We start from the raw sequence: 20,733 nt of genomic DNA, 5'->3' as shown, positions 1-20,733 counted from the left end.
CCCCCCCCCCAACCTTATCAGCTCATCGCTGTGGACTCAAATCATAAGTGACCTGCTCAGTCAGATCACAACAGGTTTCTGGAGGCTGTAAACTGCATGGGAGGAGACTGTCCACTTTTCTCACACAGAGGAACAGCTGCAGGTGGTCGAGAAGGAGGCAGGAGGAATGGGCACCGTAGCGCTGCCCCTAGGCACCACCCATCAGCCTGGCCATCCTAACCGTAGTGGCCCTTTTAATGTCGATGCCAGGGTCTTGGAAGGAGAAATCGAACGTTTCTAGCCTTGTGCCAAATTTCTGGGCTGCCCTCCTGTGGAGGGATACCCTTGATTTCCCCATTTTCCCAGCACCCACACCTGTTCCCAAGGTCTTTTGACCCCTCTCCCACCTCCTACCGCTCACCCATTCTGTGCCTGCTTCTTGCTGCTCCCTTCTCAGGGCCTGTGCCCTGGCGCCTCCATTCACAGAGCTCCCACCTCTCAGGACTTGACTTAAAGCTGCTTGCTGTGGTTGTGTGGCGTGGAGTTAGAAGTGACTCATAGCTGACCTTGGTCATTGGAGAACTGATGCCTTTGAGCTGTGGTGCTGGAGGAGAGTACTGAGAATACCATGGACTGCTAGGAAAACAAATAGATTTGTCCTGGAGAGGGTTAAACCGGGTGGCTCCTTGGAGGCAAGGATTCTGAGGCTCCGTCTAACTTACTTTGGACATGTAGTGAGGAGAGACCGGTCCTTGGAGAGGGACATCATGCTTGGTAGAGTAGAGGGACAGCGCAGGAGGGGAAGACCCTCTATGAGGTGGATTGATTCAGTGACTGGGATAATTGGGATGGGAGTGTCAGAGACAGTGCGATTGGCACAGGACAGAGTGGAGTTTAGGGCTGTTGTACATAGGGTCGCTATGAGTCGCAGGCGACTCGACGGCACATAACAACAACATAGCTGACCATTTGGCAGATTTTAAGAGGCCGTAAATCACACCTGAGGAGACTGCCCATCTTTCTCCCATAGAGCAGCTGGTGGATTTGAACGTCCTGGCTTTGGGACGCCAGTGCAACTCCTTATCCCTAGGTTACCAAAGAGCCCTTTGAAGCCATCAAGTTGGCTGCAATTCGTAGTGACCTTATGCACAATAGCTCTGAACTCTGCTCTATCCTGAGCCAATCTTACTGTCTCTTACACACCTACCCCCATCAACCCAGTTATTTTATCAATCCATCTCATTCACAGTCTTCCTCTTCTGCGCTGACCCTCTATCCTTCCAAGCATGACGTCCTTCTCCAAAGCCTGGTCACTTCTGGCAATATACCTGCAAGTTAAAGCCACTGGTGATGGTTAAAGGTAGTGTGAAAACTTCCGTTTCTACGGTTTGATGGTCATGATGCTGCCATTCTCTTGGTGAGCTCTACTGTGGTATGATTCCCTTGCTGGGATTTGCAACGAGCAGCCAGTGTGCTGGAGGGACGGGTTTCATCATGGTTGAACTTGACCTGCATCAACTATATAAGGAAATCTGGTGTGTTTACCCTCAGTTTTCATCTTTCGTCTGGCTCATCACCTCTTCAGTTCTTTGGACTTACGTCGGCTGTGATGAGTCATTTCTTTTAGATAAATCTCTCTTGAGTGAGAACTGACTCATGGTTGACCCTCTGGTGGGTTTTCTAAGGCTGTAAATCACCCAGTAGGAGACTGCCCATCTTTTTTGCTTGGAGGAACTGGTGGATTTGAAACCCTTGCCTTTGGGTTGGCAGAGTAATTCTTTACTCACTAGGCCAACACCGCCACACACACACACAGATGTTGTTGCTGCTGAATACAGCTGAGTTGGAACTGACCCATAGCTGACCTCCGGTGGGTTTTCAGAGGCAGTTAATTGAATGGGATGCGACTGCCCATCCTTCTCCCGTGGAACAGCTGGTGGATTCGAACTGCGAGCCATTGGGATTGCAGTGCAGGCTCTTACCACTAGGTCACCAGAGTGCTGCATACATGTATATACATAATAAATTATATCTATGTCCAGTTATTTAGCCATAGATGGAGCTGAACATCTGGAATAAAAAGATACCAGAAGGGGCTCATGAGGAAGAGTCAAAATCGAAATCCTTCAGGTACCAACAGCAGGACCTGGAAGTCCTGCAGAAACACAGACCCTCAAGCACAAGCCCAGATGTGCTGAATCCGAATGGGCATTTTTACTAGATTCCCAGGTGACTGAAATCTGAGGAGCAGTTTTCAAGCACTGATTCTCAACCAAGCAGTGCACTTGGAGAGCTTTAACCAGCGATGCCCGCCTGCCTGCGTCCTGCCCGCAGAGATTCTAGTTTAATTGGAATGTACAGGGACAGGTACAGGGATTTCCAAAAGATTCTCCTGTGTGTCCACTCTTGAGAACTAGTGCTTAGAAGTAAAATGAATTTTGGTACTAGGATCAGCCCAGGCTTTTCGAGGCTGTGTGGTTAAAAAGCAGAGGCTTAAGACACACAGAGAATTACAGGCAGACCCTGGTTCCAAAGCGAGGTCCTTTACTGTCTAATCTTGGGCCAGTTTCTCTTCCTGGGCCTCGAATGTCCTCATCTGTAAAATGGGCATAATGTCTATATGCATATGACGTTTCTAAGAGTTAGAGATAATGAGTATAAAGTGGATGCTCTATATAAGGGCAGTAATTGTTACCATCATGATAAGCATTTATTTTTATTTGCTGATACGGGCCTAAGAACTCTGGGTAAAACCAGGGGCTGCCACCAGATAGAAACAGCTCTGCATGGTTTTTAGGTTAAACAGGTTCAGCATCACCCTGGCAGACAGAGGCTGTGAGGTGGGAGTGGCTTCCCTGACTCCCACCTCCTGGGCCCTCAGTACTGTTATCAACTTTCCAGGCATGGATTGTTGACAGTGACGATGAATACAATGAATTTTCGTATATTGACCTCGTATTCACTAACAGCGTGAATTCACCAAGGCTTATTAGTTCTGATAATCTTTCTGCAGAGTTCCTCGGCTTATCTCTATAGACAACAATATCATCTGGAAAATCTATTTTCTTTTCTTCTCTATTCCTTTTCTTCTCTTCTATGCATCTGACAGAGATCTCCAGCACAATTTGGGCTGGAAGCAGAGAGGCGGGCACACAGCCAGCGTGGCAGCTTAGCCTTGCCATACATCAGGGAGGAGTGTGGGCTGAAGACACAAGCTGCCTGGAGTTGAATCTTGGCTCCAACACTTCTTGGCTAACTTGTATGACCACTCACTCGGTGTTCCCTCTCCAGTAAGTCAGGGATGATAACAACAACAACAATTCCTCACTGGGTTGTCAGAAATCTCCACCTGGGGTATAGTAGGTGCTCAACAAATAGTAACTATTATTACTGTGAATGTCATCATTACTATCTGTGTTTGTTTATGACTTTGAAGGCTGTTCATGTTTCCTAAATAAATATGTTATTTACTGTTTGCAGACACAGAGACTATTTCCAGGGTGTGCCGGTGGCATGGTTCTCTGAAAGCTGCACAGCAAGCTCAGAGGCAAAGATTTATAGTAATTTGAATCCACTGGCCGCTTTGAGGGAGAAAGATTAACCTCCTCCTCCTCCTGCCTCAGAAACCCCATGGAAGGTCAGCTAGGAATGACCACGATGAGTGAGTGAGTAAGAGAGGCTCTTTCTAATTCTTGTCAGATACGTTCTTATTGTTTTATTAACTATTCCACCTACACACACATACTTAGATTGTTTTTCGTTTCGTGGAGGGCATTAACCAGCCTGGTGTTCCTGGAATAAACCTATCGTGCTCTTAAGAAGGAGTTTCTGACTTGTTTTGAGTTTTCCTAACTACAGACTACTGGATTTAGTTTGGTCTGTATTTTTCTCTTTCATTTATAATTGTAAATACTTTCTCGGTTATCTGTATCTTTTCAAGGAAAATGTTCACTTTGTTCAAGAGTTACTGGCACTAAATGAACTGTTTTATGTTTATTTAATCTTCACTGCTTATGGAGTGTCTTAGAGTCCTCTAGAGAAGAAGTAAAACCAAAGAATTTATTGGAAGGAAATGACTCCCATGCTTATCGAAGCTGGCAAGTCCCAGCTCAAGGGTCAAATCTCAGAAGAGAAGTATCTGCGGAGGCTAATCAGTTCAAGTCGTCGACAAGGCAGAGTTGCAGACTGCTGGCTTCAGAAGCTGAGGATTCCCAGGTCAACAAGTATGGCGGGCCACTGGTCCAAGACTAGAGGTGACAGGTCAGATGTGATATTGGGTAAAAAGCTCTCTTGCTTTGCCAGAATCCATACATCTATTCAGTGCAGACCACACCCTTGAGGAGACTTCTTCATCAGCTCAGATTAGTGATGACATACATAAACGCCCCTAATGCTGTCTCTTTAACATCATACAAGTTACGACTTATAACACTCAACACAGTTACAGTAAACTGAACATAATGGTCATGTTGACATACAGTAATAACAGCTGCATGAAGTTAGTTATTTTTCTCCTTTTCTACTGTTAGAACTTATTAGTGCTTTCTCTTTCTCTTTTCTCTCCTATTTTAATTTTGTGAGAAGTTTATCTATTTTTAGTCTCTTTTATTAATACTTTAATTGTTAAATACATGTCACTTTGCTGGGGCTTTGTCATATCTTACATGAAGAGGCTGTTTTTCCCCAAGTGAGAACTTGGGTGTTGGCAAATCATTAAATTTATCTAATGAATTAACTGGTGAAGCAAATAACTGAGAAATGATTAGAGCATAGAATATGTTCTTTTTTTAAAAAAAAGAAAAATAAAGTTAAACATTTTCTTTCTACTGAATCTTTGCTTTTTATTTAATTAATTTCTGTTCTTCTCCTAAATTTCCCTTGCTTTTATACTATTGCCTTTCCAATTATTTGAATAAAAAAATCTAATCATTACTTTTCAACTTTTCTGACCATGAATTTAGATAAATGTATTTTTTTTAATTATCTTTTTGGTTTCAAATTTAATTGTAGAGAAATTGGAGATTACAGGCTCTAGGGTATTCATGGTTAAGCATTTGCTAAGATTTGCTCTGAGACCTATGATGTGGTCATTTTGTGAATATGTGAAATATGTGAAATTTTCATGCATATCTTCCTTAATGGTTGAGATGCAGGGTTCTGTATGTATTTATTAGCTCAAGTTTTAAATTTCTGTGTCTTTGCCAATTTTCTGCCAGCTTGATCCACCAATTATTGAGAATGGTATGTTAAAAATGATATGTTTCTTTTTTTTTGTTTTCAGGTTTTTATTTGGGCCTGGCCCTCCCTCCCGCCCTCTCAGAGGTGCTCACAGTTTCTTCAGCCACTCCAGCCTGGGACCCTTGGGGGTCCTAGGGGTGACTGGGCGCATCAGGCATGTTCCCATCATCTCCGAGGGGCACTGGGTAGCTGTAGGGGGTGATCTCGTTGATCATGGAGGCACACTTGGTGTAGGGGCTTAACGGGGGCAGAATTACAGCAAGGCCCGCGATGGTGAAGGACACGACCAGCACCGGCTCCTTGGCCCGGGCATTCTTGAGGAAGACTGCGAGTTTAGTCACCACGTTGGCCTTGACGGTAACAGCAGCACCAAGAGCAATGAGAACCAAAAATGGTACATTTCAATGAGAATGTGGACATGTTAAAGTTTTCTTATTGTCTGCCTTATGTGTTTTGAGGCCACGTAATTCAATGCATACAAGCTCAGAGTTATTAAACATTCCTGGTGAACCATTCCTTCTGCGTTTATGTTGTGTATTTCTTTATCCTGGAAGCAGGAGCGGCATCCACTTCCGAAATGGCTTGCCTCTGGAAACTCTACGTATGAACAGTGCTCAGGCCTTTCGTTCATAGGGTCGCTATGAGTGGTCTATGACTCAACGGCACCAAACAACAACAACAACTTCTTTATGGCCCCCGCCCCCAGTGTTGCTGTCGTTAGCTGATACTACTCACAGCAATTCTTTGAACAAAAGAGCAGAATTTTGCCCTATTCTATACCGTCCTCATCACCTCCAACATTTTCAAGCACATTCGTACAGTCCCTGTGGAAACCCATCTCGTCGGGGGTCTCTTGCTCTTCTGCTGACCGTCTGCCTCTCCCACTAGGATCTCTCTTCCCAAGGACTGGCCTCTCTTGACAACTTACCCAGAGTTTGTGAGATGAGGTCTCACCATCCTTGCCTTTAAGGACCACCCTACTGTCATTCTTCCAAGCCAGATTTGGTTGTTTTTTTGGCAGCCTGGGGTATAGTCAATATTCTTCACCAACACCACAAATAAAAGGCATTGATTCTTCTTCACTTCTTGTCCAACTTTCTGATTCATTGAGACCAACGGAAAATACCATGGCTTGGATCAGATGCACCTTAGTCTTTAAACTGATACCCTTGCTCTTCTAGCACTGTGGAGAGGTTCTTGACAACAGATTTTCCCAGTGCGACATATCTTTTGGTTTCTTGTCTGCGGCTACCATGAATGCTGATTGTGGATGCAAGTAAAGTGAAATCCTTGACAACTTCAATTACATTACTCGATGCTGAGTGGTAATCCATATTGAAGGCTGTATTTTTGGATCTTTTGTAGTGAGTACTTCACTTTTGGTAAGAAAGATTTTGTTCATTTATATAATGCAGGGTGTTGACGAATCTCCCTTTAATCCCGATGCCACATTCTTCTTAATAGAAGTCCAGCTGCTTGAAAAATTTGCTTAATATATAGTTTCCTTGGGGTTTGGACAACCCTTACTTGGTCTATGTGTCAGTTTTGCAAGAGCACAATGAAGTGTTCTGGGATTCCCATTTTTCTCAGTGTTACCCTTAACTTGTTATGAGTCACACAGTCAAGTGCCTTTGCACAGTCAATAAAATGGAAGTAAACTTTCATCTGATGTTCCTTGCTTTCAGCCAAGACATCTGCAGTGATAGTCCTTGTGCCACAGTCTCTTCTGAATCCAGCTTGACTTCCTGGATGTTCCCTGTCAACATACTGTCCCAGCCATTTTGGAATAATCTTCAGAAGGATTTTGCTTGCATGTGTAATTCTCACCACTGGACCAATCGGTAGCATCAGGATGGATGGCGAAGAGATTGAGATTGTTCACAGCTTCAGTTTGCTCGGCTCCACGGTCAACACTCTTGGCACCAGTAGCCAGGAAATCAAAAAATGTATTGCGATGGGAAAATCTGCGGTTAGGGACCTCTCTAAAGTACTCAAGAGCAACGGTGTCTCTCTGGAGACTAAGGTCCAACTGATACAGGCCACGATTTTTGCAATCACTTGTTATGCATCAGAGAGTTGGACAATGACTAGGGAGGATAGAAGGAGAATTGACGCCTTTGAGCTGTGGTGCTGGAGAAGAGTATTGAATGTACCATGGACTGCCAAGAAAACAAACAGATTCATCGTAGAGAGGATTAAACCAGGCTGCTCCTTGGAGGCAAGGATTCTGGGGCTTCGTCTGACATACTTTGGACATGTTGTAAGGAGAGACAGGTCTTTAGAGAGGGACATTATGCTGGGTAGAGTAGAGGGACAGCACAGGAGGGGAAGACCCTCTATGAGGTGGATTGATTCGGTGACTGGGGTAATCGGGATGGGTGTGTCAGAGGCAATGAGATTGGCACAGGATAGAGCATGGTTTAGGGCTGTTGTACATAGGGTCGCTATGAGTCGCAAACGACTCGACGGCACATAACAACAACATCAATAATCTTTGCACTCTGCAGGATCACTTTTTTTTTAAAAAAAAATGAGGACAAATAAGCACAATTTTATAGTGAAATGTGCAAAGAGCTGAAGTCCAAAAACCAAAAAGGCAGAACATGCTGAGCATTTAAGTTGAAAGAAATTTAAGTTGAAAGTTGGAGGATTCTATGGGAAGAATCCTGAATGATGCAGGAAGCATCAAAAGAAGATGGAAGGAATACGCAGAGACACTACACAAAAAGAAATGATCCACACTGAACCATTTCAGGATGCAGCACATGATTAAGAACCAATAGCAACAAAGAAGGAAGAAGTTCAAGCTGCGTGGAAGTTCAGAGTAAAACGTAAGGTCTGAGGAGGTAAATACCTCCTCAAACAGATGCAGACCTGGATGCGTTCACCAGCCTATGCCAAGAAATTTGGAAGACCACTACTTGGCTGAAACAATCTTCTCCAATAACATATTTTTTAAGTTTATTTTGTGCAATATTAATATATACATAAATTTCTTTAGGCTAATATTTGCCTGGCATCTTTCTTTATCCATTCTCTTTTCTTTACTCTTTTGGGTCCCTTATATTGGGGTTTTTAAAAAGGAACATGTAGCTGAATTTTCTTTAACTAATTATATGTTGTTTAACTGGTGAATTTAATCCACATCGACTTATTGTGATTTCTGACAATTTTTATTTATGTCTGTATCTTATTTTGAGTTTCCCCCCTCCCATTTTTTCCCTGTTATTTTCTCACTCTCTTTCCCCCTTTGGATTGAATTTTTAAAATTCTCTATGTTCTGCTCTCCTGGCCTACCACTTAGAACACTGTGCTTTTTATTCCTTTAGTGGCTACACTGATTTTTTTAACAGCCAGCCCTGAATTAACAGTGTAAGGTAATTATCATTTCACAAAGCACTAGGATTATAGATTTCTTCGATGGCAATTCTTGCCCAGTGCCCATCTGATCAGCTATTGGTGGCCAGCATTTTGGTTCCATCTTCTCATATCCTTCTCACTGTTTTTGTTGTGTGCTGTCAAGTAGGAACTGACCCACAGCTGACCCTCCAGTGGGTTTTCAGAGGCAGTTAATCGCACGGGAGGAAACTGCTCATCCTTCTCCCGAGGAACACTGGTGGATTCGAACCACGTGCCTTCGAGACTGCAGCGCAGCTTCTTACCATTAGGTCACCAGAGCTCCCTTATCTCTGTGTACTTTTGAGTTGGAACCGACCCATAGCTGACCCTCCAGCGGGTTTTCAGAGGCGGTTAATCGCGTGGGAGGAGACTGTCCATCCTTCTCCCAAGGAACAGCTGGTGGATTTGAATGACTATGACTTTAGACAGTCAATGCTTGCTTCGTTTTACCCGTTATTATTATTATTACCTATCTCACCACTCCTTGTTATCGCTCAGATCCTTCTTCTATGATTATTTTGCCTCTTCTTAAAGCAAAAACTTTAGTTGTTGCTTTAGAAAGGTAAGCTGTGTGTGGCACTCTGTTTTCCCAACATTTTTGCTTAATACCCACCTTGATTGGCATGGAAGTTGAGCACTGAATCCTAGGCTGTCAAATATTTTCTCTCATCACTTTGAGCTTATTCTTTTACTGCCTTTTGGATTTGATGGAAGCTATTGTGGAGTCTCTCATCCAGCTAACTGTTGTTTCTTAGTAGGCAACCTTTTCCTTTTTGTTGCTTATACTGTCTTTGCTTTTCGTGCGAAACACATGTAGATACATTTATTCTCTTTATCCTGTTGGGAATGGGGCTCAGAACTCGCTGACTGCTTTGTGAGAAAGACATGGACAATGTCCTCCTGTGCGACTTACAGCCTCTGGACACCCGCTGGAGGGTCAGTCCTGACTTGATTCCAACTCAAAACCACATAACAATAATAACTCAACAAGGAGGTCCTGGTGAGCTCTGGTGGCCTACTGGCAAGAAGCTGCACCAGAGGCGTGTGGTTTGAACCCCCCAGATGCTCTGCTGGAGAAGGAGGTTTGAATCCCCCAGATGCTCTGCTGGAGAAGGAGGGACAATCTCCTCCTGTACCAGTCAGATCTGATTTGATGGTACACACACACAAATAAATAAAAAAAATTTAAAAAAACAAAACAAAAACCAAGGAGGTCCTGTAATTCCTGAATCCAAGGGTCCATTTCTCCACGCCCTCTCAGTCATTCTCTCTTTGAATGGTCTCCTGCCCCTTTTCTCCTCTGTATTTTCTCCTTCTGTATTGCATATCAGCTGTGTGACTTTTCTTATTCCAATTCCATGTCTTTATCTCACACATCCCATCGAATATAACCTTTATTTCCCATATCCTGTCTCTTCCTCTGTATGTTCTACATTCTGGGGAACTCCCTCAGATCTAATTTATAGTCATTTAATCTTCTCCCATCTGCATTAATACACTATTTGATTTGTACATGGAAATTTTCATTTCTGTGACTATTTTTCATTTTTAGAGATTTGACTTGGTTCTCTTCCCCCCGCCCCAAAGCTGTCTTAAGTCTTTTTTTGTTTTTAATTCTCTCTTACATCTTTAGGCATTATAAATATTCATATTTTAACATCTCTATCAAACAGCTCTGCTATGTGACATTCGTTAGGAGATAAGCCTGACTGGGTGTGTGGGTGTGTGTTTTTGTGTGTGTAATTTTGCTTTTGGTGCAACAGTTCCTTGCATGCTTTGTCCAGCTTGGCTTGAGTAGAGCTATGTCCTTCCAGAAAGTTTTGCATTTGCCTCTTGGAGGGATCCAAGACATCTTAGTATGGGTTATAAGACCAAGTACAAGTATGAGCTCCAAATATGTGCAAGGACAAATCTATACCTACATATTTTCTCTCAACTCATTGAAGTTAATAGTCTACTGTCTTGTGGATTCTATTAAGGCTACTGTGGAATCCACGAACCTTTACAGGTTACTTTCTTCCTCTTTGCAATATTAGCTGAGACAGAAAAGCTCATTTCTGTATCATTTCCCAGTATCAATGTGTTTAATGTTTAGCCATATACGTATGGCCACTTGGTTATGATTCTTGCTTCTGATGTTTGCAAGACTAAAGATGCCACCTCTCTAGACAGTTCTTATAAAACTTCAGGTTTTGTAATAATAAAAAAAAATAAAAATACTAATAATATCACAAAAGTCTCCAGGTCAACAAAACAGCAACCAACTTTCCCTGCCCTCTGTTAAGCCCTCACCAACACACAGCATCTACAGAGTCATTGGACATGTTTACTGCTATGGTTCCAAGGGAGCTCTGGTGGCCTAGTGGCAAGAAACTGTGCTGCAATCTCGAAGGTGCATGGTTCATGACCACCAGCTGCTTTGCGGGAGAAGGATGCGAAATCTCTCACGTGATTAACTGTCTCTGAACACCCATCAGAGGGTTGGCTATGGGTCCAACCCTGTGGTACACATCAAACGACAGTTTAAAGCTTCCTTTTTGTTTCTGGCACCAGGGAGTCTAATCTTCTCAAGAGGTTAGCTATGCATTTCCTTCCCACCCCCACTAGTTTATTTACAAAATTCAAAACCAAATTTGAACAAAAATTTGCTATATTTCATGATTGCTACAGGCATCATTTGCATTATTTCAAGGCGAAAACTTTCCAGGTTTTCATAGCCACAGGATTGCTCGAACAGAAGACTTGGTCATCTTTTACCTCTGTTTATATGTTGGGCTAAAATTTGGTCAAATCTCTCAGTTAGATCCTTTATGGGAAATTGTATTTAGTGAAATGCTTATAAGCAGCCCTGGTGGTATATAATGTGCAATGTATCGGGCTGCTGACCAAAAAGGTTGGTAGTTTGAATCCACCCACTGCTTCATCACAGAAAGATGGACAGCTTTCTCCTACAAAGATTCAGAGCCTCATCGACTCAACTGAGGGTCTCTAAATCAGAAGCAATCCTATGGCAGGGGATTCTTGGGTTTGGAAATGCTTGTTCCAGGCCTTAGAGGCAAGGATGGTGAAGCTTCATCTCACATCCTCTGGGTATGTTGCCAAGTGGTGCCAATTCTTGGAAAAAGACATCATTCTGGGGATGGTGGATGTTCAGAGAGAAGGAGGAAGACCCTCAACACGATGGCTTGACAGTGACTGTACCAGGGAAGGGTGAAGGCGGAGTGCTCCTTGGAGGCAAGGATTCTGAAGCTTCGTCTGACATACTTTGGGCATGTTGCAAGGAGGAACTGGTCCTTGGAGAGGGACGTCATGTTTGGGAGAGTGGAGGGATGGCGCAGGAGAGGAAGACCCTCGATGAGATGGATCGGTTCTGTGATTGCGGTGGTGGGAGTGAGTGTGTCAGAGACAGTGAGGTTGGCACAGGATAGAGCAGGGTTTAGGGCTCTTGTACATAGGGTCGCTATGAGTCGCAAGCGACTCGATGGCACATGACAACAACAATACCAGGCTTGCATACCAGAGATGGTGGGGCTGCCACAGGACAGGCCAAGGTTCTGATCTGCTGTTCACAGCTGCTGTGAGTGGTAGCTGACGCACTGGTACATGACAGCAATAACACCTACCACCAACGGGATTCACTCATGCTTATCTTAATGATTTCTTCCCCCCCCATTTATATCTTGAACCACTTACGATTTATTAAGTACAAGACAATAAAAACCTGACATACCAGCAATAAAGCTATCCAAACAGAACAAAGTATAGCTATAACACAGCGACGCGACCTAATACCAATAACCAAGCCACAGAGGCACCATGTCTGCTATTCAATCAAGACTCAATAACCCCGTGAAGCCACCAGGGTGACTCATTGCACTTGACTTGCTGCTCACACTCTGACTGACGCCCTACCTGACCACCAGGTAAAAACCAACGATTCACACCAGGCCCCACCGTGCCTGAGACTCCTCCAGAGTCAAATACACACTCCTGTGTCCAGGCAGCAGAAGCAGGGAGTGCAAAAAAGTCAAGTCCAAGCGTGAATAGGTGTGAAAAGACTCTGTAGAGCGCTATCCAGAGTCCTGGATGTAGAAAGTAACACGAGGAAGAAATGTTCACACTCCCCTGTGTGGCAGACGTGTTGCCTTTTGTGGTATTTGAGCACCTGGGCCCAGGACAGAGGTGGGTCTGCACTCAGTGTGAACTCCACTCAGTTAGCTGGGGGGGCCTCCCCTCTGCACAACTCAGCCAACAAGTAGGAGCTCCCTTCTGCGGCCAGGGGGCCTGTCCCTGTCCCAAGATCCTCTGAGGAGGGCTGGCTCTGTGTTAACCTGAACAGAGCTGACCGGCCTCTATCCCTGGGTTTCAGGAGTCAGTGGCTATAACCACTATGTTGCTCTTCTCCTTGCTGGGCTGTGGCTTCCACACAGTATAGAGGCAGCGCTTGTTTTTATCTCAGAAAAAAAGAAAACCCCCAGATATTCTGACATCCAGGATTAGTATCTAATAACAACAGTGACTACAATAAACAGAGCACTCATTTATTGTGAGGACTTATTGTTTACCAAACTCTAAGCCAAGCACATTACAGACATTATCTTATTCAATCCTCATTAGTTCCCTATGAGGCTGAGACGGTCATACTAATTTTACATTTATTACATTTAACAAATACTCATTGTGCCAATTACTGAGACTAAGTAATCTGCTGGCGGTCACACAGTAAGAACTGAGTCAGAACGCAAAGCGAGTTCTGCGGGCTTTACTCACTCTACCCAGCTCTCCGCCCATTCGACCACCCATCACTCAAACACTATCCATCCTTTCTCCCAGCCAGTCAACCTTGGTGAGCATTTCCGGAATCTCGGTTAACAAGAGAACGATCCCCTTCTGCATCTACTCTCTTCATCCACCAACTGCCAAATCCCATTCCTTTTTACATTTCAGGCTCCCCCCAATTCACTTTGCATTTCCAACCTCTGGGCATATTTATAAATCTTCATCTCCAATCTTCCATGTCCAATTCACATCTCTTAGCCCTCTAAAAGCTAGCCCCCAAGACTCCCTCTTCCACGAGGACACCCACCCTCCCAAGTTCCTCCTTCCTTACCCATGAAGGCTGTACCTGCTGGCTGAGCCCCGCCCACCAGGGATGCCCATTCCTGGGCCAGCTGCCCATGACCCTTACCAGGTTCCCAACCTGCAGCATCTCTTCAAATTCGGTGGTCATGTTGTAGTGCTCCAGGGCCATGAAGAGTGTGTTGAGCACGATGCAGATGGTGATGGTGAGGTCGGCAAACGGGTCCATGACCATGAACTTCACACTCTGCTTGATTGACATCCACAGCGGGCAGCACTCCCAGATCATGTAGCGCTGGGCGAAGCGGTTCCAGCACGGCGGGCACTTGCGGTGGGATTCCTCCAGTTCTGGGAAAGAGACAGGGAGCTGGTCTGTTTCGCCTCACCGGTCCAACGTGGACCTGACGGTGCTCCCAGAAAAGAGTTATAACTGGCTTGGGGTGAGGACAGGGCCTATACTGGACAGGGAGAGGCCAGGGAATGGGAACAGGGAAGGCTAGGGGAAAGGGTGGCCTGAATTCTGGTTCCTTCCACTGGGAATGTGAGAGAAGAGAGGTACAGGGGTAGGGGATCAGATGGACATGGGTAAACAGGACCGCACAGGTTAGGGCAGTTACGGGCGGGACAAGTGTGAAGTTATTGAAAAGAACGAGGTAGCATTTTAGATGTAAAGATCAGATATAATTCCAGGAAGAACAGGGAGGAAACAGCTGTGTGACCAGCAGGACATCTGGGACATGTCAGGACAGAGACGGAAGACGCTGGGACAGTTTGGCAGAGGATGGAACAAGACGGGGGGAGGTTCCAAATCCACACTGGAACAGATGTGGGGCTGCCTAGGGTGGGACTGGTGAGACAGATGTGAGATTCCGGAAACAGTCTTGGAGAGATCTGGGAAAAGGCTGAGGAGAAACGAAAACAGGCACAGGTGCTTGGGAGAAGATGGGATGTGACCAATAAGAAGAGCCCGTGACAGCCATGGGGATGCTCGAAAGAGACACAGACGTAAGGAAGCCTGGGCGACAGCAAGCATAAACAGAGGAGAATCCTCCCGGGTCAGCCAGGACAGACAGCACACAGGACAGAAAAGGACAGGTGTGGGAATGGGAGGGCCAGAGAAGTCAAGATGGATGGAGGAAGCTCCCGTCTTACAGACTGAACTATGACCTTCAGACTATGATGTGAGCCCCAATCCTTACATGTGTGGCTGAAATGGGGTCTGGAAATAAGAGTTTCCTTTATTATACTGTATTTGTTAGATTAATGAGGGCTTATTGGTGTCACTGCAATACGTCTCCTGATCTCCTGACTGCCAGTATCAGTGTATTGATTGTGAATCCTCCTAAGATGAAAACATCAGGAGATATATTGCACTGGGAAAGACTGCAGTCAGAGACTTCTCCAAATTACTGAGAAGCAGGTCTTTAGAGAGGGACATCATGCTGGGTAGAGTGGAGGGACAGCGCAGGAGGGGAAGACCCTCTATGAGGTGGATTGATTCAGTGACTGGGGTAATCAGGATGGGTGTGTCAGAGGCAATGAGATTGGCACAGGATAGAGCACGGTTTAGAGCTGTTGTGCATAGGGTCGCTATGAGTCACAAATGACTTGACGGCACATAACAACAACAACAACAACAACAATACTGTTAGTTTGAGAACTAAGGTGCCTGATTCAGGCCATAGTCATTACGATCTCTTGCTATGTCGATGAGATCTCTTGACTGCTGGCATCAGCGTATTGATTGTGGGTTCTAGTAAGAAGAACACATCAGGAGATACATTGCACTGGGAAAGTCAGAGACTTCTCCAAATTACTGAGGAGCAATGCTGTTAGTTTGAGAACTAAGGTACGCCTGATTCAGGCCATAGTCTTTTCAATCACTTGCTATGCTGATGAGAGCTGGACAGTGAATAAGGATGACAGAAGAACTAATGCCTTTGAACTGTGGTGTTGGAGAAGAGTACTGAATTCTTTCATGAGCTGCCAAAAGAACAAACAGGTATGTCTTGGAGAAGGTGCAGCCAGAATGCTCCTTAGAGGCAAAGACGATGAAGTTTCATCTTACATCATTTACGTTTGTTGCTAGGAGAGGCTAGTCCTTGGAAAGGGACATCATGCTTCGGAAGGTGGAAGAAGGAAGAGAAAGACCCTCAACCTGGTGGATTGGCACGGTGACTACGGCGAGATCAAACGTGTCAGAGATTGTGAGGGCGGCACAGGACAGGACAGGGTTCAGATCTGTTGTTCAGGGTGTCTCTGTGAGTCATTCTTGGCTCAATGGCAACTAACAACCTAACAACTGGTGTCAGTAGAAGTTCTGGTGGCGCTGTAGTCAAGGCACTTCACTGCTTGCCAACTTAAAAGGTTGACAGTTTGAATCCACCAGCTGCTTGGCAGCAGAAAGATCAGACAGTCTGCGCTTGTATAAATTACAGTTTTGGGAACCTTTGGGGGCTCTTCTCTGTCTGGGAGGGTCCCAGAGAGCTGGCATGGACTTGAGGGCAGTAGGCCTGGACTGAGTAGCAGTGTAGAGCGATACTACTTTTGAGATGTAAAAAGAGCAGAGGAGACACAGACGCAAACACAACCCGGGGAAGACTTTAGGCACGTGGAGACCCCCAAGGAACCGAGAAAGGACGAGACGAGGGCCTTTCCTCAGAGCCCACAGGGAGAGTGAGGCTCGTTCTAGAGCTAATGTGCTGATCTGGGGCTTCTAACCTTCTCAACTTTGAGACAATAAACGTCTCTTCGTTAAAGCCATCTACTGTGGTGCTTCTCCTGAAGCAGGACTGAGAACCTAAGCCGTTGTGCCAAGCGGGGATAGACCAGGTGTGGGCAGCGGCGGGCGACGCCTGGGTGTACTGACCTTCCAGCGCGCTGGTGAGAACGCTGACCGCGCTGAGGGCACGCTGCCGCTCTCCCGGCTCCTCGAAGCCGTCCACACAGGGCACCGGGGGGGTCAGCACCTGGGGCCCGCCAGGCTCCTCCGACGGTGTGGTCTGTGTGCAACCAGATTACAGTCAGTGTGAGGACGGCAGTTCTCACTTAAGGCCTAGTCCTGCAGAACCTGGGGTGGACAGTTTGAACTCCTGGAGTGGCTGGTCTGGACTTGAGCAGGGAGGCCTCAGAAGGCAGGAAGGGGATCTTGATAGAACACTGAACTTGGGCTGCTCTTCTCCCAACCCCTTCCCTGTTACCCCTGCGGCACACCGCGCCTCATTACCACCCTTCTCACTTCTCTCCTCCCCTGCCTCTCCCAGTAGTGATTGCTGAGCATGGACAGGAAACTACAGGTTCCCAGCTCTTTTCATCGTCCAGGCTCTCCAGTGCCAGATGTCGTCACATACGTTAGTAATTGCGAAAACGATCTGGGAGTCTTAATTGACCACAAGTTCCCTAGAGCCAAGTGCTTAAAGAAGCCTGATTCTTTTTTTCAATGTTCCAAGAGGACATGAATAGAAATATGAAACAACACTGCTCAGACATGGCTGGTGGGAGCGTTTGTGGGGGAAGTCTGGCTGCGTCTACCAAGAAAATGTTCAAGTTGGCTTTGCAATTCCTCATCTAGTGATCTAAGTTTGTAAATAATTCTATGTGTGTGCAAAACCTACATGGACAGTGATACTAACTGCAGCAGGATTCTAAGTCCATAAAATGGAAAACCACTAGCTCATCTATCTTCGAGTTAGAACCAATCCATAATTGACCCTCCAGAGGGTTTTCAGAAGCAGGAAATTGCCTAAGAGGAGACTGCCCATCTTTCTTCTGCAAAGCAGCTGGTGAATCCGAACCAGGTGCCTTCGGGTTGGCAGCACAACTCCTTACCACTAAGCCACCAGAGGGGCTTAATCAACATGAGCTGGTGACTCAGCTATGAGTTGGCTCTGACTTGATGGTACACAGCAACAGCTGTTTCTGGAAAGATTATAGCCAAGAACACCTTACAGGGCATTTCTACTCTGTCACACAGGGCCACTATGAATTGGAGTCAACCTGACAATAAAAACATGCACCAACGATTTCTAGGTGGTGTGAACACTTGGTGAACTCAGCCGCTAACAAGAAGGTGGGGAGCTCTGTAAACTGGTCCTGGAGCCATTTCTTTGTCCACCATGATCATAAACAAGCCTTGTCCCCCACTGAAAGCAAACAGAGAAAGTGAACCAATCTCGTTGCCACCCAAAGCTCAGCTCATAGGTCAAAGTCACAGCTGTCCACATTGACTCACAGCAGACCCTCCATTGGCTTTTGAGGCTATAAATCAAATGGTAGATTTCTCAACTGTCTCCCATGAAGTCACTGGTGGAGTTGGAACTGACTGAGTGGCTGGGTCTTGGATTAACAACACAGCTTCCTACAGATTAGGCCACTAGAGCTCAAACTCATATGTAAGCCCTTCTTAATATTTCAGAGTCACTTCTTAGGGAGCTCTGGTGGCCTAGTGGCAAGAAACTGTGCTGCAATCCTGAAGGCACGCGGTTCAAATCCACCAGATACCTCGCTGGAGAAGGAGGGGCAATCTCCTCCTGTACCAGTCGGATATGATTCAATGCTACACACACTCACAAAATAAAAAATAAAGGAATAAAAGAATTTAAAAAAAAATTTAAAAAGTCACTTGTAATGTGGCATCGAGTTGCCTGCAACTCACAGTAGTAACCCTATGTTCAACAGCTCTGAAGCTTGCCTTGTCCTGAGCCTATCTCACTGACACACCTAACCCATCGCCCCAGATACTGTATCAATCCATCTCATCCGGGGTCTTCCTCTCCGGCGCTGTCCCTCCACCCTTCTGAGCATGACAGACTGATCCCTCCTGGCCCTGTGCCCAAAGTACGTGAGACGGAGCCTCAAAATCCTAGCCAAAAGGAGTCACTTACATACTTAATAAGTATGTGACTTACTGAATGCTTCTTAATTATTATTAGTTATTTACAACAAGAGCTTATTAAGCTTCCATATCAAGCGTTGCTTAATAAACTCTTTTGTTGGATAATAATAATAAAAATAATAATGGTGGCGTTGTGAGCTGTCGAGTCAGAACTGACTCATGACTGACCCTCCAGCAGGTTTTCAGAGGCTGTGAATCACATGGGAGGAGATTACCCGTCATTCACCCTCGGGGCAGCCTCATCATCATCATCATCATCATCATCGAAAATGAAAGGCCGCAGGTCTTTGTTCAAGGCAAAGATGCCTTGGAAGAAAGCATGGCAACGGAGTTTCCAAAAAATCAGCGGCTGAAAAGCCTATTGGTCACAGCTCTCCTCTGACACACACGGAGTCACCAGGTGTCAGCGCTGACCTGACAGGACCTGGTGGCAGTGGCTTTGTGCACAGACACTACAGCGAGGCAGAGATGGCTTGGTGGGGACTGGCTGGAGGCAGGGGCTGGAGGCAGGGGCAGGAGGCAGGGGCTGGAGGCAGGGGCAGGAGGCAGGGGCTGGAGGCAGGGGCAGGAGGCAGGGGCTGGAGGCAGGGGCTGGAGGCAGGGGCAGGAGGCAGGGGCAGGAGGCAGGGGCAGGCACTCCCTAGGCTGAGCGCCTGCTAATCTCTTTAACTGTTCAAATGTCTCCATTCTTTAACTTTGCAAATGACCCCTTCTTGGCCTTGGCCGGCTAATCCCTTTAAGGTTACAAATGGGCCCCACAGAAGTGAGAATGGGTGAAGTCAGAGTTCCGGGTAATGAAGTGTTTGAACTCGGGGCCCCTCCCGTCATGGTGGCACAATGAGATGATTTGCTCCCTAACGAGATTAGGAAATTCTATTAGTGCTCCAGATGCTGCCCTGAGTCCGCAGGCCAAGGCTGGGGTGGACCTGTGGGGCGCCTCAGCCAAGGGGCGTGGTGTCCTCTGACGCCAGATAGCCCACAGTTGGGGGAGGACAGGGTGCTGGGGTGACCGTCTCCCCCCCTTGTGGTTCCTGGGAACCACCCTTCACTCTCTTCAGGTGAGCATGAGTGCCCCCCCACTCTGCAGCGTACCCCAGGAGTCGTTATTTCTTCCTGGAGCTCTGGTACTAAGAAACTGCACTGCAGTCTCAAAGGCACGTGGTTCAAATCCACCAGCTGCTCCGCTGGAGAAAGATGGGGAGTCTCCTCCTGTGGGATTTACAGCCTCAGAAAATCTGCTAGAGGGTCAGCTATGAGGCGGTATCTGACTTGATGGCACGTTAACAGCAAAAACTAACAGCCAGCATTTCTGGTGGCTCAGTGGTAAGGAGTTGTGCTGCCAACCCAGAGGTGAAATTTAAAACCATGTGTTCGAATCCACCAGCTGCTACTTGGGAGAAAGGTGGACAATCTCCTCCTCGGTGATGAATTGCATCTGAAAACATCAGCTCTGACTCTCCTGTAACAACCTGTAACTCTAACCAACCCCCAGCTCCCCATGGAGCAGGTTTCCAAGGCTGTAATCTGCATGGAAGGAGACTGTCCATCTGTCCCCCTGGGGCCCCGGTGGACTGGAACCGCTAAAGAAACACAGTCTTTGGGTGAGCATCACAACGCCCTATGCACTGCGCCACCAAAGCTCCCTGTGACCAATACCAGCCATTATTGATAGTACCTGTAACACAGGGAGGCCTAGTGGCAAGAAGCTGCACGGCAATCCCAGAGGTGGTGGTGGTGGTTGTTATGTGCCATCAAGTCGCTTGCGACTCATAGTAACCCTATGTACAACAGCCCTAAACTCTGCTCTGTCCTGTGCCAATCGCACTGTCTCCGACACACCCATCCCGATTATCCCAGTCACCGAATCCATCCATCTCATAGAGGGCCTTACCCTCCTGCGCTGTCCCTCCACCCAACCAAGCATGATGTCCTTCTCCAAGGAACGGTCTTTCCTTACAACATGTCCAAAGTATGTTAGATGGAGCCTCAGAATCCTTGCCTCCAAGGAATCACCCGGTTTAACCCTTTCCAGGACAAATCTGTTTGTTTTCCTAGCAGACCATGGTACTCTCAATACTCTTCTCCAGCACCACAGCTCAAAGGCATCAATTCTCCTTCTATCCTCCTTGGTCATTGTCCAACTC

At 46.2% G+C, this 20,733-nt stretch overlaps 1 protein-coding gene across 6 annotated transcripts in view; it reads right to left on the bottom strand.

The window, feature by feature from the left end:
- The window catches only part of SCN5A (sodium channel, voltage-gated, type V, alpha subunit), a 99,885-nt gene that overhangs the window by 42,523 nt on the left and 36,629 nt on the right, over positions 1-20,733 (bottom strand). For all 6 annotated transcript variants that reach the window (XM_006890588.1, XM_006890584.1, XM_006890586.1 and 3 more), the window contains exons 12-13: positions 16,565-16,697; positions 13,805-14,043 (exon numbers count right to left, since the gene is read on the bottom strand). In XM_006890588.1, coding sequence (XP_006890650.1) covers positions 13,805-14,043; positions 16,565-16,697 — 372 coding nt within the window. The remainder of the gene's footprint in view (positions 1-13,804; positions 14,044-16,564; positions 16,698-20,733) is intronic.

This window comes from Elephantulus edwardii, unplaced genomic scaffold, assembly GCF_000299155.1.
Source record: "Elephantulus edwardii isolate Elephantulus edwardi_28Jun2011 unplaced genomic scaffold, EleEdw1.0 scaffold00091, whole genome shotgun sequence".
Taxonomy (NCBI): domain Eukaryota; kingdom Metazoa; phylum Chordata; class Mammalia; order Macroscelidea; family Macroscelididae; genus Elephantulus; species Elephantulus edwardii.
Note: the sequence above shows the minus strand (reverse complement) of the source record. Positions and strands in the feature narration are given on the sequence as shown.